Source organism: Ipomoea nil, unplaced genomic scaffold (assembly GCF_001879475.1).
Source record: "Ipomoea nil cultivar Tokyo-kokei standard unplaced genomic scaffold, Asagao_1.1 scaffold1421, whole genome shotgun sequence".
Classification (NCBI taxonomy): domain Eukaryota; kingdom Viridiplantae; phylum Streptophyta; class Magnoliopsida; order Solanales; family Convolvulaceae; genus Ipomoea; species Ipomoea nil.
The window spans coordinates 1,767,443-1,792,234 of record NW_017617849.1 but is presented as its reverse complement, the minus strand read 5'-3'; the positions used below and the strand labels follow the sequence as shown (position 1 = coordinate 1,792,234).

Here is a 24,792-nt window from a genome sequence, read left to right as displayed (position 1 = left end):
TGATTTGCAACTATACAAATCTGAGCACACCCAGAGTGCATAGGGTAGGTTTCACCTAGAATGCATATGCAGGTAACAACTGCAAGCTTTTTTATAAATCAAAATGCATAGGGTAGGTTTCACCTAGAACGCATATGCAGGTAACAACTGCAAGTTTTTTTTTTTTTTTTTTTTTTTTTAATCAAAGTCAATATAATTCTTCTTTCGTTGATTATTTTCTTTAACATTTTGTTTTGTGTTTAATAATATTTTTGGTATAGTTATTAAATATATACATTTTATGCATTAACACTAAATTAAATATTACAAATAATCAAAAAATAAATACTCTCAATCAAATTTTATTAATTTAATTATAGATGTAAAATGAAAAGTTCAGACAAATTGAAAGTTTATTGAATTTCTTGTGTAATTATGGTGTGACAGACAATGTCTTAAACTTTTATTTTGATTGGTGAAAAAATAATTGAGAACAAATTAAATTTAAATGATTAAATATTACTGTGTAGCTAAACACACACCCCATAGCCAATTTTTTATTTTTATTTTTCAAATGAATGTCAACCAGTGATTATTCATCAAGTCAATTGGTTGGTCAATTATAAATTTATAACACATCTCGTTAAATGAGAATTTTCTCATCACAAAATGTGTAGAACTATTCGTATGTATTGCATTTTTTTTTTTTTGAGGTCTTATCTTAATCATATTTTCAATTTAATTAATGAGAATGAACTAAAATTATTTAATCCTGGTAGAATGGGATGACACAGAATTGAATGCCTCGAGTCTGTAAGATACTTGTCTTCTTCTTGACGAATAGCTTGTTTGGTCGGGTTTTCAAAAAAAAAAAAAAAAAAAAAAAGCTTGTTTGGTCCTATCAAAATGCATGCGTTAATAAATGCGAGAAGTATCTTAGCTTTATTTATTTTATTTCTTCTTTAATAAAGCCAAGAACATATTTAATTATTTATCTATATATGTTACATTTTAATATTTCCCCAGCTTGAAGACAGTCTTGCATAGTTCCCGACGTCACTACTGATTATTGATTTGGAATTACGTCGCTCGCACTGCACGTCTAGAACATTTTAAAAACTGGCCGGAAAAATGATATAATGCAAATTAAAGCAATTCAATAATATTTGTATGAAGAGGAAAATCCCACAACTCTTTCATGTATAAGTAAATTTTGTCTTATAACCTTAGTCGGTATAGGATCATAAGGAAGTACTCATAGTTGATTGGTTCAAATCAAGGGGCAATGATTTAAACTTGTGACTTTATGATTACAAATGTAAATATCTTAGCATCTTGAATGGGGTTATCTCACAATTCAATAATATGTTAGGACCACTCGAAGAGCACTTTAGTAAGTACCTACGTCCTTGCCATTGGTTTCTATATAAGGGAAGGGAATCGTGGTGTCTTAGCTTGATCCTCGCTAGCTAGCTAGCTGAATCATCATATCATGCAACTGCAACTTAACCCTCCAAGAAGCTAAGAACCCAAGTATATATGTTACGTTCCTCAGCTCAATTCACCTCGTTTCCATCTTTTTATGTATGTTTAGCTGCTAATGCCTAAATCCTAATGGAAACACAACATGATCATATCTTCTACTCTTTTTTAGGACCGATAATTGTGAGTTGCTAGCTGCAACATTCAGTATACTGTTCCTTCCCATACCCCTTTAGTTGTTCTCTGTTGCAATTAGCTAATTTTATTAATTTGAATGAAAAGTAGTATAAGTACCAAATTCTTTAAGATTGTAACGAGCTGAGAAATATATCATCTCATCATGTGATACATACATATATGTTATTGGTATTTATATTTATTAGTTATTAATGAACTATCTGATCTTATTTTAAGCTTATGAGATGAAACCCGATTATGAGTCAATTTCGATGAGATGAAACCCGGTTGGAGAAATAAGATTAAATGCTAATAGAGAAATATTTATTACTATACCATTTTACATACAATTTTAGAAAAAAAAAAAAAAAAAAATATATATATATATATATATATATATATATATTACATACACCCACACACGTGCACTATTTTTTTTCATAGTTAACTGTTTAGGCGGTGCCTAAGCGCTAGGCTTATTTTCTTTTACTGCAACCATGTTTACAATACAGTAAGTTATAATATCATTTGTTGCAAAAGTTATATCTTGTGCTTTGTTAGAAATACATAGAGAAACCTATAAATTTAAAAGAGTACATTGTAAATTTTTCATATAGAGAGTGCAGATCGAGTAGCAATCAAATTAGTGGAGGTGGACACTTGGAAATTAAGAGTAGTCCAATGGTCTACAGGGCTGATGCTATTCCTGCTGGAGACATATTCCGGTTTCTCAAGTTCTTCTGGGAGACATGGAACATCCAAGGGATTGTCCTGGCCAGTCTAGCCTTCCAGATAGTGCTCATTTTTGCAGCTCCTACAAGAAAACGAACCAAGAACAGCTCTTGTGTCCTCACTCTCTGGATTGTGTATCTGCTAGCAGATTACATCGCAACTTTTGCCATAGGTCTCATAAACAATGGCAGCCAAATTGAAACGACGGGTGGTGGTGAATCCTGCAGCCCATTTAAACACACCACTGATTGCTGTAATTTGGGGCAAACAAATAATACCCGGAGTATTCGGGTTGTCGAACCACAAAGAGGTGGTGTACTAATCACTAGCTACTAGGTTACTCATATGAAACTAATCCGAACAAAACTTGAAGGTCGATTGATTGCATAAAATAATAAGCAGAATAAAATAAGTAACAAGGTTTTTTAGACAATAGAGCAAAATAGGATTCTTGGGATCACAATGTTTAATCACCTAGTGCCAATTAACGTTTGTAATATTTGGTTTGGAATTAAGATTTGTATGGGAATGCAAAGTGGAATCGAATTACTCCCGTAATCTCTATTCCTAGTGAATTTCCACTCCCATGGCTTAAACACCCAATAAGATCAAACATCAGCATTCAATTATTCCTAATTACTACCATCTCCCGATGAGCAATAATCTAGAATAAATTTCCCCTAATAAGTTCCCCTTTCCCAAGGACCAACCATTAGGTGCAATCGTGTGTGCCCTAATTTATGCCCCAACTCCCATTGGTGACACAAATATGACTATGAAGCTAGTAATTTAGGCCTTTAATTACCAACAACAACAGGTTAAAAACAGGATTTGCAACACAAATCATAAAACCAAACATAAATATATTAAGAAATTAACGAACTAGGCACATAGGTTCATAAACAAATTCACCCAAAAATCCCTAAGGAATTTAGCCAAGCATGGCTAAATTATACATAGCAAATATAAATAAAGAATCACAAACCATCAAAAGAGTACAAGAATTGACCAAGCGATTCTCCCGAATCTCCGTGGCTTCCTCCTTGCTTCCAAAGATAACTTGGGCCTCTTGATTTCTCTCTTTCTTGTCTACAAAGAACTCTGAAAAATCTCTTGGTGTCCGGTTAGGGTTGAGGAAGGAGGGATTTTATAGTGGGTACAAAGTTGAGATGAAATAGGAATCTTGTACCAAATTGGACTCAAATTCTAATTCCTATATTTAAATAAAGAAATTGCCGTCTTTAATGATATTTAGAATTTGGAAGATTCTTTGAATTGCTAACTTTTAATATGGAGATATGAGCCTTGAAATCTGTGCAATTGATATTAGGAAAAGAAATCTCGCGCTTGTATTAAATTTTGCCCAGCTGCGCCACTTTAGGCGTCTGTTTTTATCCCAGAAATAGACGCCTATTCTCTCGACGCGTCGAGAATTTTCTCCACGCGTCGAGACTTCCTGTGCGCGAATTAGTTAGCTACTGGAAAATTTCGACGCGTCGAGTCCACTGGGCCCCGAACTCGTCCAAAATTGCTCAAAACTCATCCTTGAACTTCCCTTGCTCATATCTTTGACCTAAAATGGTTCAAAAACACTAACAAACACCGTAAAACATTCAAAACAAGTGTGAACCATAATTAAATGATAATAGCAAGGAAAATATGTATTAAATAAGCAAAATTAAAGAACTTAAATACTGAGATGATTCAAAATAACTATAATAACAAGCAAAGATGTGATAACATCACCCCCTCACACTTAAGCTTTTGCTTGTCCCCAAGCAAAATTAAGGAATAAAATCACAAGTCAAAACATACAAATTACTCATGCTCTCTCTTGCACAACCTTTCAAACCACCAACCAACTTGCTACAAAACAACAAGCTTCAAGAATCAAATTAGTTTGGCACATAAGAGACCCATTTCCAAGCCAATAACCAAGCACCAAGAATTTAAAGCATGTGAGGATCAAATGTGCACAAATACTCAGTTGAGATTATGCAAGATACGGTTCATGAATGAGATCCCTTAGGCTTGCCTTTCATACTCCCCTAGATCAAATCTAAGAATGCATGCTAAGATCAAATAAGACTTTATTTAGCTTGTAATGGGGCTACGGGTGATGGCTAACAAAGAAGTGGTATGGAAAAATTAATCAAAAAGAGAGAAAGTCACAATTTATCTAAACTTTTCAAAATTTGGAAGAGAGGAGATAATCATAATTCCAAGGAGCAAATTTCTTTTAAGAACTTAGCAACTCTTTGGTAAAGTGGGGATCCAAACTCAAAAACTTTCAATCTTTTTTTTTTTTTTTTTTTTTTTTTTTTTTTTTTTTTTCTCATTCTTTTCTTTGTCTTTGGACTTCTTTTGGATATAGCAAGATAATTTTAATCCAAACTTTCATGACCCCCACACTTGAACATTTGTAACACTAGCTGCTTTTTTCGTAGCACAACTCCATAAAACTCTTCTTACGGAAAAGATAAAGATAAAAGTTTCATTCTCTCAAGGGTGGATGGGAAATATTTGGCCAAGGGCTAAGGGTTATAATAATGGGGTAAATCAAAGAAAAACAATCACAAAGAGGGGATAAGTGCTTAGCACTTATTTGAACAAACAAAAGGCACAATGGGGAAACGAAGGATAAAAATATATATATATATATAGGGACAGGTTTAAAGGCTATGGCTAAACAATAATGGCCTAAATCACTTCAAAACATGCAAAACTTAGACATCACTTAGGGAGTAATGAGGCAAGTTCTAGCAAAAACACCCATGACCGGAATCTCACATAAGCCTTCACTAGCAATGCAAAACACAAGATCAAGGATTAATCCAATTATTAAGTGGTTAACAAAGCTATTGGCAAGGGAATAGATCAATATGTGTTACACCTCAAATCATCCATCACAAATTGAGATGCAGCAAGCACCACTAAAACAAACCACAAACCAACAAGAGAGAGTAATTGTAACTGCATGCTAAGACAAGTAACTTATTCACCAAAAATAGCATATGAGTCATCCAAGCAAAAGCAAAAATTTTAAAAATTTAGAAATATCTCCAAATTAATGATTCCTCCCCCTCACACTTAAAACTTTGCATCATCCCTGATGCAAAAGAAAAGTAGAACAAGAGAAAAGAGAAAACTAAAAAGCAATAAAATAATCCCGAACTAGCAAGCAATAAAACTAAATAAAATGAATCTAGAAAGCAATAAAATTAAACTAGAAAGCAATAAATATGAAAGAAATAAAAGATAACATGAGGTGCCTCCCATGAAGCGCTAAATTTAACGTCGCTAGCTCAACCTAACCTGGTTATGGAGTGCTCATCCTGGTTGATCCGCGAGTTTGATCTCATCACCCCATAGACTCTTCAAATGCAAATACTCATCATGTGACACCTTGAGAGTAGGATCGATGTGCAAGATTGACTTGCACTCAATGATTTTTGGCTCATCAAGAACATTAAATTCCACCTTTTCCTCCCCAAAGTCAAAAATCATGGACCCTTTCCTTGCATCAATCATTGCTCCAATAGTGGCTAGGAAGGGTCTCCCCAAAATGAGTGGAACGTCTAAGTTCCTTTGGACATCTATCACAATAAAATCACAAGGCACAAAATACTTGTCCACACGAACTAGGACATCTTCAAGGATTCCAATAGGCTTAACGATGGATCTGTCCGCCATTTCTAAGGTGAATTGGATTGGTTTTGGTTTTCCCAACCCTAACCCTTGACAAAGAGTAAGAGGCATAACACTCACACTAGCTCCTAAATCACAAAGGGATCCCTTTAAAGGTCGGCCTCCAATCACACAAGGAATTGTGAACTTCCCCGGATCTCTATGCTTAGGTATATTCCTCCCAATTCCCGGGGTCAACGCTTGATACTCTTGTGCCCCAGCTACCATCTCTCGTTCCCCATACTTCTTTTTCTTAGCTAGAATCTCTTTCAAAAATTTTCCATAAGAGGGAACTTGTGAAAGCAAATCAAGTAAGGGAACTGAAACTTTCAAACTCTCAACAATCTCCAAAAACTTTTTCCACCTACTTTCTTTTGTTGTTTCAAGTTTTTGAGGAAAAGGCAATGGGGGTACATACCTTCTCACAGGTTTCTCTACTTCCTTTTGAACTTGTGGATTATTTTGCACAGCAATTGGCTCATCTTCTATACCACCAAGTATCTCTTCAATCTTCTCCTCAACTGTCTTTTTAGGAATTGATGCTTTGATTGGAAGAGGTGGCTCTTCAAGTATTTTGCCACTCCTTGTAACAATTGCATTTACATGCTCCCTTGGATTTTCAGGCATAGCTGGCAACTTCCCTGTGACTTTAGTACTTGATATAGAAGGTTGATTTGCTAATTGCCTTTCAACCAGATTTTGGCGAGCTTCCATTTTATCCATCCTTTCTGTAATCTCTAACTGACATTTAATCAATTTTTCCAGCAAAGCGTCCGTATTCGATTGTGGTGGGGCCTCTGAAACGGGAAATTTAGATTGAACTTGAGTACCTTGATAACCCAGAGGACCTCTATTAACAAAGTGTTGAGGGTTGGCGGCTCCCACTGGGTTGCTCCATGAAAAACCGGGATGGTTCCTTGAATTATTAAGATGGTAGGTCTCTTGAGGTTGGTAAGACTGTTGATGAGGCCTATTATATCCCAACATATTAACTTGCTCCATAGAGGTTTGGGAGTTGAACTCGTCGATACAATCCCCTGAATTGTGATTTTGGCTGGTGATTTGGGCAAGTTTTTGAACCAGGGAGACCACGTTATCCAACTTTGCTGACAAATCGGCTAACTGCCCCGCATCATGAATTCCTCCTACCAGCTTTTGTGGAGACCTCTCCGTGTACCAAGTAGATCCAGTCATAGCAATTTTCTCCAATAGTTCCTCGGCTTGTGTTGGCTCTAGAATCGTGAACGAACCACCTGAAGAAGCATCCACCAAAATCCTAGAATTATCCAGCAATCCTTCATAGAAAGACATCATCAAATCCCAACTCTGAAATCCATGGTGTGGACATTGCCTCTTCAATTCCTTAAATCTCTCCCAAGACTCAGTGAGGAACTCAGTTGCCAGTTGCTTAAAGTTTTGAATTGCCCTTCTCATCCGTTGAGTTTTGGAGATAGGATAGAACTTCTTCAAAAATTCTCCATGTAATTTGTCCCAAGTGTCAAAATGGTTATCTGGATGTGAGGATAACCAATCTTCAACCCTGTCCTTCAGTGTAAAGGGAAAAAGCCTAAGTTTGACAGCATCTTGAGTGACTCCATTTATCTTGAAAGTGCCACAAAGTCGTAGGAACTTGGTGGCGTGAGCATTGGGATCTTCCGTGGGCATCCCACCAAATCGATTTGCCGCAGCCATGCTGAGTATGGCCGGATTGATCGCAAAGTTATTGGCCTCCACATTTGGAATATTGATGCTACCATGCTCCTCAACATCCGGAGCAAGGTAGTCAGACATTGATCTCCCTCCAGCTTGGTTTTCTTGTACCTGTGCCATCCTAGTTTGTTTCCTAAGAAACTTGGCTCTTTTCTCAATCTCAAGATTCAAAGGTAATAATCCTTCTTTCCCACGAGATCGTGTATGCATAAAAAGCCAAGTTCTTAGATTCAAAGCAAAATCACACTCAAGAACAAGGAACTTGTTATGGATTAGCAGATAAAATAAATCAATAAATAAATAAAATAAAATAAATAAATGAACTAGACTCCTAAAGCAAGACTTTCACTAATGTCAGTACGTAACGCCACCTCCCCGACAACGGCGCCAATTTGATTGCTGTAATTTGGGGCAAACAAATAATACCCGGAGTATTCGGGTTGTCGAACCACAGAGAAGTGGTGTACTAATCACTAGCTACTAGGTTACTCATATGAAACTAATCCGAACAAAACTTGAAGGTCGATTAATTGCATAAAATAATAAGCAGAATAAAATAAGTAACAAGGTTTTTTAGACAATAGAGCAAAATAGGATTCTTGGGATCACAATGTTTAATCACCTAGTGCCAATTAACGTTTGTAATATTTGGTTTGGAATTAAGATTTGTATGGGAATGCAAAGTGGAATCGAATTACTCCCGTAATCTCTATTCCTAGTGAATTTCCACTCCCATGGCTTAAACACCCAATAAGATCAAACATCAGCATTCAATTATTCCTAATTACTACCATCTCCCGATGAGCAATAATCTAGAATAAATTTCCCCTAATAAGTTCCCCTTTCCCAAGGACCAACCATTAGGTGCAATCGTGTGTGCCCTAATTTATGCCCCAACTCCCATTGGTGACACAAATATGACTATGAAGCTAGTAATTTAGGCCTTTAATTACCAACAACAACAGGTTAAAAACAGGATTTGCAACACAAATCATAAAACCAAACATAAATATATTAAGAAATTAACGAACTAGGCACATAGGTTCATAAACAAATTCACCCAAAAATCCCTAAGGAATTTAGCCAAGCATGGCTAAATTATACATAGCAAATATAAATAAAGAATCACAAACCATCAAAAGAGTACAAGAATTGACCAAGCGATTCTCCCGAATCTCCGTGGCTTCCTCCTTGCTTCCAAAGATAACTTGGGCCTCTTGATTTCTCTCTTTCTTGTCTACAAAGAACTCTGAAAAATCTCTTGGTGTCCGGTTAGGGTTGAGGAAGGAGGGATTTTATAGTGGGTACAAAGTTGAGATGAAATAGGAATCTTGTACCAAATTGGACTCAAATTCTAATTCCTATATTTAAATAAAGAAATTGCCGTCTTTAATGATATTTAGAATTTGGAAGATTCTTTGAATTGCTAACTTTTAATATGGAGATATGAGCCTTGAAATCTGTGCAATTGATATTAGGAAAAGAAATCTCGCGCTTGTATTAAATTTTGCCCAGCTGCGCCACTTTAGGCGTCTGTTTTTATCCCAGAAATAGACGCCTATTCTCTCGACGCGTCGAGAATTTTCTCCACGCGTCGAGACTTCCTGTGCGCAAATTAGTTAGCTACTGGAAAATTTCGACGCGTCGAGTCCACTGGGTCCCGAACTCGTCCAAAATTGCTCAAAACTCATCCTTGAACTTCCCTTGCTCATATCTTTGACCTAAAATGGTTCAAAAACACTAACAAACACCGTAAAACATTCAAACCAAGTGTGAACCATAATTAAATGATAATAGCAAGGAAAATATGTATTAAATAAGCAAAATTAAAGAACTTAAATACTGAGATGATTCAAAATAACTATAATAACAAGCAAAGATGTGATAACATCAACCACCATTGTTGCTTTCTGGGCTCCTTTCCTCTTGCTCCACTTGGGTGGCCCAGACACCATCACCGCCTTCGCCATTGAAGACAACGAGCTCTGGCACCGCCATTTGCTAAGCTTGATTGTTCAGCTTCTCTCCGTTCAGCCCATTTAATCCCAATTGAGCTCTGCCCGGAACTGGGAGAAAACGGGTGCCACAATGATTAGCAGAGTGTTGGCAGAATGAGATATCACAAAATTAACTGCAATTCAAGTCTGTAAGACAATGGTCTTCTTCTTGACGACTAGTGATGCCTTGTTTGGTACTATAAAATGCGTAAATATATGTGAGGAATATCTTTTTAACTTTAATTTTTCTCTCTTTCTTCTTCAATAAAGCGAAGCATATATTTATCTATATGTTACACTTTCTCTGCAAGCAGTCTCAAACAGCTTGAAGACAATCTTGCAACAAAGAGATAATAATAATTAGGAAGGCTAGCTGTATTATTGTATTAGTCAAAGCGTAGTACACATATTTCATGTCACCGATTTATTTATTTATATATTTATTTGGCAGAGAATTACGTTTTACACACGTCTAGAACAAATTAAAAACTGGAAAAAGTTGCAAAACAAATTAAATCTGCAGAATGGTAGGACCAATCAAACAGATGGATTTTCTCTTTTGACATTGCTTTCTATTTAAGAATCATGGCGTCATGATATATAGTCGCTGAATAATATAATGCAAGGGCAACCGCGCGCCCAGGAAGCTAGGAACCAAAGTATGTTCACTCCATTTCTTTTTATGTTTATAATATTATGTTTAGCTGCTAATGCCAAATATATGGTAACCCTTTTAATATTATGTTTTCTGGATTTTTTTTTCATTTTCTAATTTTACAGTTTTCATTTTTTTTCCTGTTCAAAAAATTTGTTTAGTAACACTATTTTTTTCAAAATTATTTTTTAGAGTAACATTATAAAATTAACACACATTTAATTTAGAGTCATTTTAAATTTTATATTTAAAATATTTTTAGATATGTTTGGTTTACATTGAATAAATATAATATTTTGAGATCAAAACATGGTAGCGAATAGTTTTGCTAAGATAGCAAAAAAGAAGAGATGCGATTGGATTGAATTTGACGGTCCCCCAAAAAGGTCTGCAGGATGACCCGTGATGAATGCCTTGGTAGCCTTGGTGTCGGAAATGCCATTGTGAACAAACGATAATAGATCTATTAGGTACCCCCTCGGCGGTCCCTCCCCTTGATCCAAATATATATATATATATATATATATATATATATATATATATATTCATTTGAATGAAAGGTATATAAATAATTTTTACTTTTGAAGTCTAATATATGTGAAATTTCAATATTCAATATCTAGATCAAACTTATATTACGATATAACAAAACTAAAAATATACAAACCAATAATCTATTGAGTTCAATCAAAATCTAAAATTTGGTGTAGAGTTCAAGTTTTAATTGTGATAATGTGAATAATGTCTAAATTTAAGCGTAAACAAATAAATTATGTTTATATAAGTAAATGCAAGTAGAAAAGATATAAAATGGTGATAATTAAGTAAAAGAAGATAATATATAATGAATGTAATCATAGTAATGAATCAATATGTAAGTAGATAATTGTGAAAATATGGTTATAGTGACTTATAGTCATATAGATCATAGAGATTCTGTTTTCACTTAGGGTGTGTTGGGAAATCAAGAAAATGACTTCTGGTACGGTCATTTTTCAGAAAACATTTTCATTTGCATCGTTTCGTTACATCCTAGAAAACTGTCTTGGTGTGTTTCATTCATTTTTTGGAAAATGAGTAGAATTGTATAATTAAACATTCTAATTGTTTTGTTTAGAATATAACAATAACAACAAGAACAAGAACAAGAACAACAACAACAACAACAACAACAACAACAATAATAATAATAATAATAATAATAATAATAATAATAATAATAATAATATAAATGGTGGTGGTGGTGGTGGTAGCGGCAATGGTGGTGGTGGTAGTGGTTGTGGTTGTGGCGGTGGCGGTGGGAGTGGTGTGGAAATTGAAAAATATATGACTTTCCAAAATCAATGAGGAAGTCATTTTCTAAGAAAATGAGAGTATTTTCTTATGACCAAATAGTCATTTTCGTTTTACTCTCATTTTTCACTCTTTACCAAACACTGAAAACCCGAAAAATGATTTCTACAAATTATTTTATGGATTTTTAAACACACCTTAGAAAATAATTTTTAAAAATTTTCTAATTTTCTAAAAGCATTTTTTAGTTTTTCAAAGTGAAAAATCTTAACAAACAACATTTCTATTTTCTATTCTTTAATTCTTCTGTTTTTGAGGATAATGAAAAAATTCTTTAAGTTAATAAGTGTGCTTGACATCTTCTACTTTGTCAGAATCAATAATTGTAAGTCGTTACGTTACGCAAACTAATGTGTGCATTTGTACTGATACTATCTCTTACATACATGATATACTTGTCTAGTTGTCTTCACAAAGTAACATCCAACACAATGCACACCATGAGTGGTTATGCTATATACTTGCTATAGTTGCTACAAATCCGCATCTTAGAAATTCCCTCCCTTGCTTTCCCAATGTGTTATACACACAAGATACACACAATTTTACCATGTATTATAATGCTATATTTTGAAAAGTTGTACCATGTATGTGTTTTATTAAACCGTTCACGATATTTCTGTTATATATTTACATTCTCACTAAGAGGCAAAATAAACAAAGACTCTTATGCTTAACCAAAGTAATTAAACATCGCTTTATTTGTCAGATAGGAGCTTATAACTTTTTTTTTGAATGTTATTGGTTCTATTACATTGTAGTATCTGTTCATATATTTTCTCAGCTTATAACTTATTTTAAGCTCTTAATAAAGTATAAACTCTGTTTGGTAATGTTCTCAAAATAAGCTCTAACTTAAAATAATTTGAATCAATAAATAATGCATATCTATTTTGAATAGAATTATATTATTTATCATTTGAAAATATACTTTAAAAGAATTGACAGGCCGGCGGCAGATCGAGTTGCAAGCAAATTGGTGCCCGGAGACGGACTGAGTACGTAGTCCGTCCAATGGTGAACGGAGGGTGTGCTACTCCTTCTGGAGATATATTGGAATTTCTGAATTACATTTGGCAACAATGGAGCATCCAAGCCATTGTTGTGGGCAGTCTAGCCTTCCAGATTGTGCTAATTTTTGCAGCTCCTTCAAGAATACGTGCCAAGAGCAGCTCCTGTATCTTCACTCTCTGGAGCGTGTATCTGCTAGCTGACTATATCGCCACATTTGGCATAGCCCTCATCAACAATGACAGCAAAATTCAAACTATCAGTGATGAATCATCATCTTCATCCTCCTCCTGCGGTGCAGTTAAAGACGACAGCGCCATTGCGGCTCTCTGGGCTCCTTTCCTCTTACTCCACTTGGGTGGACCAGACACCATCACCGCTTTCGCTGTTGAGGACAACGAGCTATGGACACGCCATTTGGTAACCTTGATTGCTCAGCTTCTCTCGGTTCTACTCGTTTTTTACCGATACAGCATTCTGGAGCATGATAGGTTCCTAATCCCAACAGCGCTCATCTTTATCGCCGGGGTAATCAAGTGCGGTGAACGCACCCGTTCCTTGAATCTGGCGCCTCAGGACAGTTTGAAGAAGTCGATGCGCGACACTCCTGATGCCGGACCTGACTATCCACAGCTTATGGAGGAGATGGCATCTAAGCAGGCCGCCAATCTTCCCGTCATTATCGATCTTAACCGTGAGATAGCCATAGCTGGTATGGACGAGGATGCTGAAATTAATCTGGAACTGGAAGAGCTTGAAGTTGTAAAGCATGCGTACAAGTTCTTCAAAATCTTCAAAGGCCTCATTGTTGATCACATGTTTAGCTTCCTGGAGCGCGACGAGAGTAGGACATTCTACACATCATTAAAGTTTAAGGATGCTTTTAAGAGTGGTGGAAATGGAGCTCAACTTCATCTACGATGCCATGTTCACCAAGATGAGTGCTGTCCAATGCATCTCCGGCTACATACTCCGTTTTATTAGCACTGCTCTACTTATAGCGGCAACCGTCATATTCTCCCGGCAATCGCATCACCATATACATCTGGTTGACATCATTGTCACCTATTTCTTGCTCGGCGGTGGTGTTGCCTTAGATTTGATTGCTATAGTGGATCTCATCTTTTCCAAGTGGACCATAGCTTCTCTACTTTTGGGTTCAGAGAATAGTTTTTCTCCAAGCTTTGTCCGGAACTTGCAGAAAACGGCTGCCACAATGATTAGCAAAGTGAAGGAGTGTATTATTGGTCGGAGCAAGAGGCGTTGGTCGGAGAAAATGAATCAATATAGCTTCATCAATCACACCTTACACAAAGAAAAGTGGCCAAATTGGGTTTCCTATATCATCGACAAGTTTGGGCTGAACGAGGTGGTTTGTTCTTGTCTATATGCTAAAACTCAACATGTTGAAGAAAAACTGAAAGAGCTTATTTTCAATGAGATCAAGAGAAAGGGTAAGCAGGCAACCAAAACTAGTGTTGCTAAGGAGATTTCTTCGTCTAAAGGAGAATGGACACTCCTTGACTATAGTAATGTGGAGCCAGATATTCATTTCAGCGTTAGCCAAGAAGTGGAGTACGATGAGTGTGTGCTAATGTGGCATATTGCTACTGAGATATTTTATTTCAGTAGTTCCAGAGCAAAATCCAGTAGTGATGATGATGCAGATATATGTAGATACATCTCAGAATACTTGTTGTATCTATTGGTGATGGAGCGGAAAATGATTACTGTGGATATCAAATTCAGAGACACCTTCGAGGAAGCCAGGAAGTTCTTCAACAGAGAACGACAACAACAGAAAACTCTGGGGGGCCACTTCTCCTCCAACACCTACTCTCTTCTTCAAACATTCAAAAATGTCAAGAAAGCATGTGGGCTTTACTTGTATTCCATGATGTTATCCACATGGGATGACATCAAGTACGCGTTTACCCTCAAATGCTTCACAACAAAGGAGAGAAAGAGGAAGCCAACCCTGTGGGAAGAACACCAGAACATATTGGAAGACAAAAAAAGAAAAGAAGTGTGTGGGATGCTAAAAACAGTGAGACCACAATTGACACCGGCAGAAGTGAAGGGAGATCGAAGTAGGTCGCTGTTGTTTCATGCGTGTGCACTTGCAGGTCATCTGGAAAGTCTGTGCTATGAAAACACTCCCTACACTGAAAATGAAGTGTGGAGAATGATGAGTAAAGTGTGGGTGGAGCTGCTGTCATATGGAGCGTGCCATTGCAGAGGAGACGCTAATGCTCAGTCCCTAGCCAAAGGTGGAGAGCTGCGCACATTTGTTTGGCTTTTGATGGCGCATTTTGGGCTGGGAGAGCAGTTCAGAAACGACCCCGGACCCGCCCGTGTAAAGTTGATTGTGGGAAAGGAGTTCAACTAATCACACACCGCCCTACTTGTTCCATTATATTGGCCTGCTTTCAATTCAATATATATATTGTAAGCCTACTATATAGTATATATACACTTTGTGTTTTAATCTGCAGGAAGTGAATACAAAATAATTAATGTAATAATCTTGGTCCTCCAACGCATTTAATTTCTTTGTTGTTGTATGTAATAGCTGGTAGGTAATTAAATGTTGATAGTATTTTGGTCATACCTACATCATATATATGAAGTTTGATTTAAGCGTCTATAGAAAGATAATAAGATATATAGTCCTCTACGGTTTTCGTGCTCAAAATTTTCAGAGATTGAAGATAAATCAAGATGAAAACATCAAACAAATTTTGACGCGCCTTGCGACATACTCGTGTTATAGGGCACGCATGTCAATGTTTGCAATCCTATTTAAGTTGTTCTCAATCATTTTGAGCAACTAACTTTTCAATCCAAAGATCTAAGAGAGATGACACAAGACTTCTTTCAAGGTTTCAACCACGCTTTCGAAGATAATTTTACTGGGTCATTTAATTACTTCATTACCCTGTTTTTCATTTTTCACTTTTCCATTTTTTCAAATTTCTAATTTTCATTCTCCATTTCTTCCAATTTTCCATTTCTCTTCCCATGTCGTCGTGAGGCCTGATGCATTTACGTATCTTGGTGGTGCACCCACTCCTAGTGCACCACAAGACACTCATAGGTGCACCTTAGATCGCTCATAAGTGCACCACACTCAGCACATTGTGCACCATCGAAATATACAGTGTAGGACATTATCAAAATGCCACTGCATTTTTTTCATTATTGCATCACAGACCATCACTTTTTGGTAAACCACAGTTCACTCAAAAGTACACCACAAAGTGTGAACCTGTGCAATGCACCGTTGAGATGTGAGATTGGACGGTCAAGATCTGAGGAGTAGTGCATTGGTGCATCCGGTGCAGTTGTGTTGTGCAGTGATGTGGTGTAGTAACTAGTAAGGAGTAAGCTCCTTAGAATGTAGGCACGCAGAATGAGATACCACATAATGCAAGTGTGTAAGACAATGGTCTTCTTCTTGACAACTATTGATGGCTTGTTTGGTACTATAAAATGCGTAAATATATGTGAGGAGTATCTGATCTTTAACTTTAATTTTTCTCACTTTCTTCTTTAATAAAGCCAAGCATATATTTATCTATATGTTATACTTTCTCTGCACGCAGTCTCAAACAGCTTAGCTTGAAGACACTCTTGCAACAAAGAGATAATAATTAAGGTAGGCTATGCTAGCTGCCTAGCTGTATTGTATTAGCCAAAGCGTAGTGCACATGTTTCGTGTCACTGATATTTCTTCTTTTATTTTTTTTTTTTGGCAGGGAATTACGTCTTACACACGTCTAGAACAAATTAAAAACTGGAAAAAGTTGCAAAGCAAATCAGAATGGTAGGACCAATCAAATAGATGAAGGGTCTGGATTTTCTGTTTTGCCATTGGTTTCTATTTAAGGAAATCATGGTGTGGTGATAGTCGTCGCTGAATCATATCATGCAAGCTAAGGAAGGGCAACCCTCCAGGAAGCTAGGAACCCAATAGTACAGTATGTTCACTCTCCATTATTTCTTTTTATGTTTATAATAATATTATGTTTCGCTGCTTATGCGTAATGGAAACACATATCTTCTACTTTTTCAGAGCAGACAATTGTGAGTTTGCTCAACATTCAGGTACTACTAAGTTTGCTGTTCTTTCCCACATTCCTTTAATTATTCTTTCCTGTTATGGCCGCTTGGCTTAGAATTCAACTTGTAACTTTTTTTGAGTGATAAAGGAATTAAAATTTGCAGTAGGTAAACCAACCTAAGTTGCATAGGTTGCTCAGATCTTACTAGGAGTTCTTGTAACTTTGTTGTTAAAAGTTAATTAATAATCTAATCGACTTTGTTAGGGTTGTCCTCAATTAAATTGTATACAAAATTTAATAAAAAAATATATATTATCTTTTTATTATTCCACATATATAATTTTTTTGAGTGACAAGAGAAACTCACAATCACTACAAATCGGTTCCTCCATTAGCTTGCTTCCCCAAACACCCCCTACACACACTTTTACAATGTGTTACAATAGTGTGTTTTGAAAATTTGCACATAAGGGGAGAGTATAACTTTGCATAGCATAGAGCACTCTACTCTTACAACATTATAATTCACGATATTATTATAAATTTTTCCATGTATGTATATATAATTATATAATAACTATAATAAAAGCCAATAATATTAATCTTAAGCTGGAATAAAAATTATGCTGGTAGTATAAATGAAATCAAATGTTTTTTTTTTCCTTTTATCTTATGCATTTACATATTTTTTTCAATTTTACTTTCCACATTTAACTTTTGATATTTCCTTTAACATTAGTCCTTGACGCGAAAAATAGTTGAGAAATTAAATTTTGAAATAAACAAAATTAAAATTATGATTTATTATTGTGCTTGCATTGGTGGAGATCAGACGTGGGGAAGAATGAGTAGTCCAAATCCAATGGGGATGAGCGGACGTAATCCTGCAGAAAGAAATAATATATTCTCATTTCTGAATGAGATTTGGCAACAATGGAACGTCCAAGCCATCGTTCTGGCGAGTCTAGCCTTCCAGGTAGTGCTAATATTTGCAGCTCCGACAAGAACACGAGCCAAGGGCAACCTTCGCATCCTCACTCTCTGGAGCGTGTATCTTCTAGCTGACTATATCGCTACATATGCCATAGGCCTCATCAACAATGGCAGCCAAATTCGAACTACAGGTAACGAAGCTGCGGCGGCTTCTTGCGGCGCATTTAAACGCCTGGACCTCGCGCCTCTCTGGGCTCCTTTCCTCTTGCTCCACTTGGGTGGCCCCGACACCATTACTGCGTTTGCTATTGAGGATAACGAGCTTTGGCACCGCCATTTGCTAAGCTTGATTGTTCAGCTTCTATCTGTTCTCCTCGTCTTTTACCGCTACCGTATACACAAGAATAGATTCTTGATCCCAACGGGGCTCACTTTTATCGCGGGGGTCATCAAGTACGCGGAACGCACCCGTTCTTTGAACCGGGCGTCTCTCCCGAATTTAAAGAAGTCGATGCGCGAGGATCCTGATGCCGGGCCGGATTACGCCCAGCTTATGGAGGAAATGGCGTCTAAGCAGGCGGCGAATCTTCCCGTCAAGATCGATATAAACCGCGAGAAAGGAGCGAAAGCGGATACGGGGGAGGATGGGGGGATTATTCAGCTCGAAGAGGTTGAAGTTATAAGGCATGGGTACAAATTCTTCAAGACCTTCAAAGGCCTCATTGTTGATCACATGTTTAGCTTCCTGGAGCGCGACGAGAGTAGGACATTCTACACATCATTAAAGTTTAAGGATGCTTTTAGAGTGATGGAAATGGAGCTCAACTTCATCTACGATGCCATGTTCACTAAGATGAGCGCCGTCCGTAGCGTCTCCGGCTACATATTCCGTTTCATCTGCACCGCTCTACTTATATCTGCCACCGTCACATTCTCCCTGTCCCTGAAGAAGCATCATGACCACCCTATACATATGGGTGACAAAATTGTCACCTATTTCTTGCTGGGCGGTGGGGTTGCCTTAGATTTGATTGCGATAATGGAGCTCATCTTTTCCAAGTGGACCATAGCTTCTCTACTTGTGGGTTCCGAGAAGAGTCTTACTACAAGCACCTCCGCCCCGAACTGGAGGAAAAAGCTAGCCAAAGCGATTCAAAAAATGAAGGGAATCATTCCGACCAAGCGTTGGTCGGAGGAAATGCATCAGTATAGCTTCATCAATCACTGCTTACACAAGTGGCCGAATTGGGTCTCCTATTTGATTGACCAGGTTGGGCTTATAGAGGCGGTTTGTTCTTGCCTATATGGTAAAACTCGAGATGTTGAAGAAAAACTGAAAGAGCTTATTTTCAATGAGATCAAGAGAAAGGGTAAGCAGGCAACCAAAACCAGTGTTGCAAAGGAGATTTCTTCGTCTAAAGGAGAATGGACACTCCTTGACTATAACTGTGGCCCAGAAATCCATTTCAGCGTTAGCCAAGATGTGGAGTACGATGAGTGTGTGCTAATGTGGCATATTGCTACTGAGATATTTTATTTCAGTAGTTCCAGAGCAAAATCCAGTAGTGATGAAGTTCATGATGCAGATATATGTAGATACATCTCAGAATACTTGTTGTATCTATTGGTGATGGAGCGGAAAATGACCTCTGCAGTGGCAGGCATTGTGGAAATCAGGTTCAGAGACACCTGCGAGGAAGCCACCAATTTCTTCAAAAGACAACAAAAGCAGAAAACCTGCCATTCTCTTCTTGAAACATTCAAGAAGCTCAAGAAAGCATGCGGGTTGTACTTGTATTCCATGATGTTATCCACATGGGACGACATTAAATACGCGTTTACCTTCAAATGCTTCACAGAAAAGGGGAGAAAGAGGAAGCCAACCCTGTGGGAAGAACACCAGAACACAGAGGAAGACGAGAAAAGAAAAGGAGCGTGTGAGTGGCTAAAATCAGTGAACCCACAAGTGAAGCCGTCGGAAGTGAAGGGAGATAGAAGCAAGTCGCTGTTATTTGATGCGTGTATACTTGCAGGGCATCTGGAAAGGCTGTGCGATAAAAACACTCCCTATACTGAAAATGAAGTGTGGGGAATGATGAGTAAAGTGTGGGTGGAATTGTTGTCTTATGGAGCCTGCAATTGCAGAGGAGACGCTCATGCTCAGTACCTGGGCAAAGGGGGAGAGCTGCTCACATTTGTTTGGCTTTTAATGGCGCATTTTGGACTAGGAGAGCAGTTCAGAATCGAGGCCGGACACGCCAGAGCAAAGTTGATTGTGGGAAAGGAGGACATCAACTAAACTAATCACTTTAATTTGGTCATCCAATAAATCATATATGCATGTAATCATCTCATCTTTCTTTCTCCTCTGGGATTTATCCAAAGCATTTAATTTCTTTAATTTGTTAGTTGTAATAGCAGGTGGCCGGCGGGTTGATACGTAATTGTTCTGATCTACTACAAACTGTTACTACATTATTGCTCATAATTGAAGTGTCGGAATAATATTTCACTCTCTCAACACTCTTTAAACAATTTCAAGTAAAAACACACTTTGTGACATCTTGATAGTATTCTGGTTATGCCTCTATAATACGAAGTTTGATTGAGCTAAGCAAGCGTCTATAGAAAGCTAATTAATACAGTCCCTCAATCTAATCTTAGCTTCTACCACTTTCATATTCAAAGTTTTCAGAGATTCGGGTTAAACACTAGTTTCTACTGTGAGAGTGGCAAAATGAACACTTCTATTCATTAACAGAGAAGAGGAATAAATAGCCAACATCCCACACAACCAGGGAGCTAGTTAAACAGAACCCAAAGACTAGGTAAACAACAACTATTAACTAAGTCTCAATATCTACAAATTGTAGAATTGCCATAGGAATCAATAATTCGAGGATGGAGTACGTAGTAGGTGATAAAAAAAGTAATTGCTCTTGGAATGCTGGGTGCGGAATGAGATGCCATGTTAATTTGTAAAATATATGACCTTCTTCACGATTAGTCATAACTTGCGTGGTACGTACGTAAATATTAGCAAGAAGTATCTTAACTTTTTTTCTTTCTTTTCTTTTCTTTATCAAAGCCAAGCATATATAAAGACATTCTTGCAACAAAGAGAATATGAGATAGGTCTCAAAAAAACATGTTTTACGCCACTGGGTTTTTGCGTCTTTCAGGCGTTTAGAATAAAACGTATGTTCTGGAAAAAGATAAAAAGCAAAGCAGAATATATTATGAGGTTAGGGGACTTTTTTTTTTTTTTTTTTTTTTTTTTTTTTTTTTAAGGACCAATCAAATAAATGAAGGGTTTGGATTTTGTATTATTTGCATGCAGTTAAAGAAGCACTTCTGTGATAGTGGTCGTTTACTAATAATATTTTTTAACTGATTTTTAATAAAGTCTTAAACTAATTAAACCGGTTGAAATCGAAAAAGTAATAAAAGAAAAATATGAAGAGATAAAAATATCTTACTAAAAATAGGAAAAATTATTAGAAGACCTAGAAGTGTCCAAAAAGTAATAGTCTGAGATGTTAAATGACAAAAATAATAGTCTGAGATTAAATTTGAAATTGTCGGAAGTTGAATTCACTCCTTCATTATTTATGCATGACTTAGCGGACCTCACTTCAAATTTATAAGGTTATAGACTCAACTAAATTTGGTACAAATATAAAAATTGATACAGTTAAGCTTAGGCAAATTTACATAGATCAAGGTATTGATCCACTTTGCATTGTGACCTTGGTGGAAAGTAATATTTAGATGATGTGTTTGTAAATATATTGAAGGCTACATAATATGTTAATTATAGAGTATAGACATATAATATGTTAACTATAGAGTATAGACACATAATATGTAATTGGTATATTATATTATGTGTCTGCAGTTAAAATATTGTGTCTATTATTAACATATTATGTGTCTTCAATTAATTTACAAGTACATTGTTGGTTTATGATTTTTAGGTAGTTAACGGCTAACCAACACAACCGTTAAATATCTAAATCTAAAAACATAATAAGTGTGAATGAAAGTTATACCCCTGATTTATGTCTGTTTCTTCCGTTAAGTTTTTTTGTACATTATGCTATAAAGGTTGTACATTAAAATATTTTGGACAAACATACCCCTACCGTTATAACTTCCGTTATCTTTTCCACTATTGTTACCATGCACATGCATCCACCATATATTTTCTTATCTTCTTCATTAATAATAATATATACACATTAGATATTTGATTATATGTTAATTATTACATAAATATAAATATCAAATTTATAAAAATGATTTACATTATTATTATTATTACTAGTTTTTTACGTGCATTGCGCGATTGGGATAATGCCCAATGTTTTTTTCTAATAAGTACTTTAAAGTATATCAAGGCAAGATTATATTGGAATTCTTCATGCATAGATAATTGAATGTTGAATTTGCGTATTTAAATATGTAATTCTAAGTTTACAAATGCAAGATAATATAGTCAAGATTGATTATAATTGTCAATAAAATCTACAAATCTAATAAGAGCGAATAATGTTAGGCCCTTAACTGGAATAAAAAAAATGTCAGTACTAATTGTTTCTTAAAATAAATGGTTCATATTATTTTGATTTTAGTATCTTTTAATGATTTTCCTTATTTACTCTCTATTATATTATTTTCCTCCCTTAAATAACCCTAAATTCCGTTAGTTTAAACTTTAGTAACGGAATATTCCGTTAACTATTTATTATTCTTAACATACTCTTAATTTATATAAGGTCTTAGGTTCGAAACTCATCCCAAGTATAATTGACATAATTGTTAAAACATATATTATGAATATGTTAAAATGTATTAAAAATATATATAATATAAAATTTAGCATAAACTAAATAATTAGCTCGACTAAATACATAGCATTCAAAGTTGAGCATCAAATATTATAAATCAGGAATTACTTTAAAATTATTTGATTTTCTTGAATTTTTTTATTAAAAAAAAAATTTATGTTAAGTTTTTTTTTTTTTAATTAATCTTCTTCTGATTATTTAGAACAAAACTTAATATTTCAATTATGCTTTTGCATTATTGGAAATGATTTAGGCCATTATGGTATTAATATTTTTTTGTATTTTTTTTTATAATGGTACAATTGTACATTACATTACTAATATTATACTATTATTTTTTTATCGGACAATGTTCTTACATCATTGTCAAACCTTCGCGGCCTAACTACAAAGTTGTTGATCATAAATACAATTACACATGGACTCTAAAACGGTAGGATCATTTTTCAAATAATTGACAATGTTAACATCCTACTAGCTCCAATTGAACAAGTTTACACATCAAAATTTTATCAATGCATGAAAACTTCTAAAAAAATTTGTAAGTTAATTTTTACTATATCATTATATTAATATCTATTGTAACCATATATTTTGAATTATTTATTATCATCCTCTATTAACAGCAATTGTAGCAATTGTTATGGACAAACTCACAAAACAATTTGTCTCAACAAGGAATGGAAATTTAAAAAAAAAATCATTGATTTCATTATTGTTGAAGAAAAGTATGTACGACACTTTATTACTCTTATTAATTAAATAAATTAGTAGCTACAACAAAAAATAATACATATGCATTTAATTAATTTAGAATTAGATGTCTATAATGCTTTATTTTTTAAAAAAATTATTCATTATAAAAAAAAATTAAAAGAAATATAATTTCATTAGTTATATTATCTTTATTTTCTACAATTCAAAGATTCCTTACCTTCAAATTTATTAATTTATTATAGGAATAAGGTTCAAATTGGCCACTGAACGTAACCTGAAAATGCAATTAGGCCACTGAACGAAAAAAAAAGTGCAATTAGGCCACTGAACATTCCAAATGTATGCAATTTCACCTGATAGCAGGTTACCATCAATTTTAGCAAGTTACTTGCTTACGTGGCAGCTGAGTTGGCATTTTTAATAATTTTTAAATAATTCTTTATAAAGTTTAATAATAAAGTTTTAAAAAAAATTATTTAAAACAAATTTTATTTTTTAAAAATTTATTTATTTATTTATTTCAATTTTTTTATAAAAAAATTATTATTAAAAGTTATTAAAAATTATGGCCTGCCACGTAAAACTATGGCCTGCCACGTAAACCTTAAAACTCAGCTGCCACGTAAGCAGGTAACCTGCTAAAATTGATGGTAACCTGCTATCCGGTGAAATTGCATACATTTGGAGTGTTCAGTGGCCTAATTGCACGTTTTTTGGGTGTTCAGTGGTCTAATTGCATCTTTTTTTCGTTCAGTGGCCTAATTGCATTTTCAGGTTACGTTCATTGGCCAATTTAAACCTTATTCCTTTATTATATTCACTACATTGTTCATTGTCTTCTTTTTTACATTATCTTGTAATTAAATATCAAAGTTATAATACAAAACATGTTTTATATATATATATATATATATATATATATATATATATATATATATATATATATGATAGCGTAAATTGAATCCGGGGTTACGGTTACACTACGAATACGTATGTTTGTGAACGAGTAGAATGTAGCGCTCGACGGTCAGCCGGTCGGTCGGTCGGTCGGACTACCGGGCGACGACTGAGCGGTCCGAGGCTAAGTAGTATTGCAACTAGTAAGTAATAGGTTACAAGCGGGTTGCTATTACAGGGTGAAGGGTACAAGTAGTAAGTAGTAGTAAGTAGTAGTTACAATGAGATCAAGATCCTCCAAGTGAGGGGTGAGACCCTCCTATTTATACTTAACTAAGTCGGTCTACGCATTTAATGCGCCTGCTGCAAGCGGATCGACATGGTGTCTTCTCGTTGGCTCAGTCAGACGGTCGCTCTGCAGCTACTCGTAGGTCAGTCAGACGGTCGCTCTGCAGCTACTCGTAGGTTGACTAACCGAGGCGACAGAGCCGGCCTACCTGCAAACTGTCAGTCGTCGTTCTGCAAGTGCAAGTTGGACCCTATAACTT

General features: G+C 35.6%; 3 protein-coding genes across 5 annotated transcripts; all 3 read left to right on the top strand.

The window, feature by feature from the left end:
• The first annotated feature begins 10,336 nt into the window (after positions 1-10,336).
• On the top strand, positions 10,337-13,783 carry LOC109187837. 2 transcript variants are annotated; one of them, XM_019338191.1, is made up of 2 exons: positions 10,337-10,423; positions 12,721-13,783. In XM_019338191.1, the coding sequence occupies exon 2, from the start codon at positions 12,787-12,789 to the stop codon at positions 13,765-13,767; it is 981 nt and encodes a 326-aa protein (XP_019193736.1). In that variant the 5' UTR covers positions 10,337-10,423; positions 12,721-12,786; the 3' UTR covers positions 13,768-13,783. The 2 variants fall into 2 exon arrangements, with proteins under 2 accessions (XP_019193736.1, XP_019193737.1); XM_019338192.1 differs by having other exon boundaries at positions 12,712-13,783.
• Positions 13,784-13,999: 216 nt separating this feature from the next.
• LOC109187374 lies at positions 14,000-15,172 on the top strand. Its single transcript, XM_019337562.1, has one exon. It carries the CDS (start codon positions 14,000-14,002, stop codon positions 15,170-15,172), a length of 1,173 nt encoding a protein of 390 aa, XP_019193107.1.
• Positions 15,173-16,595: 1,423 nt separating this feature from the next.
• Positions 16,596-20,294, top strand: LOC109187834. 2 transcript variants are annotated; one of them, XM_019338186.1, is made up of 3 exons: positions 16,596-16,761; positions 16,859-16,896; positions 17,682-20,294. In XM_019338186.1, exon 3 carries the CDS (start codon positions 17,692-17,694, stop codon positions 20,077-20,079), a length of 2,388 nt encoding a protein of 795 aa, XP_019193731.1. In that variant the 5' UTR covers positions 16,596-16,761; positions 16,859-16,896; positions 17,682-17,691; the 3' UTR covers positions 20,080-20,294. The 2 variants fall into 2 exon arrangements, with proteins under 2 accessions (XP_019193731.1, XP_019193730.1); XM_019338185.1 differs by having other exon boundaries at positions 16,596-16,763; positions 16,859-16,890; positions 17,680-20,294.
• Positions 20,295-24,792: the final 4,498 nt, after the last annotated feature.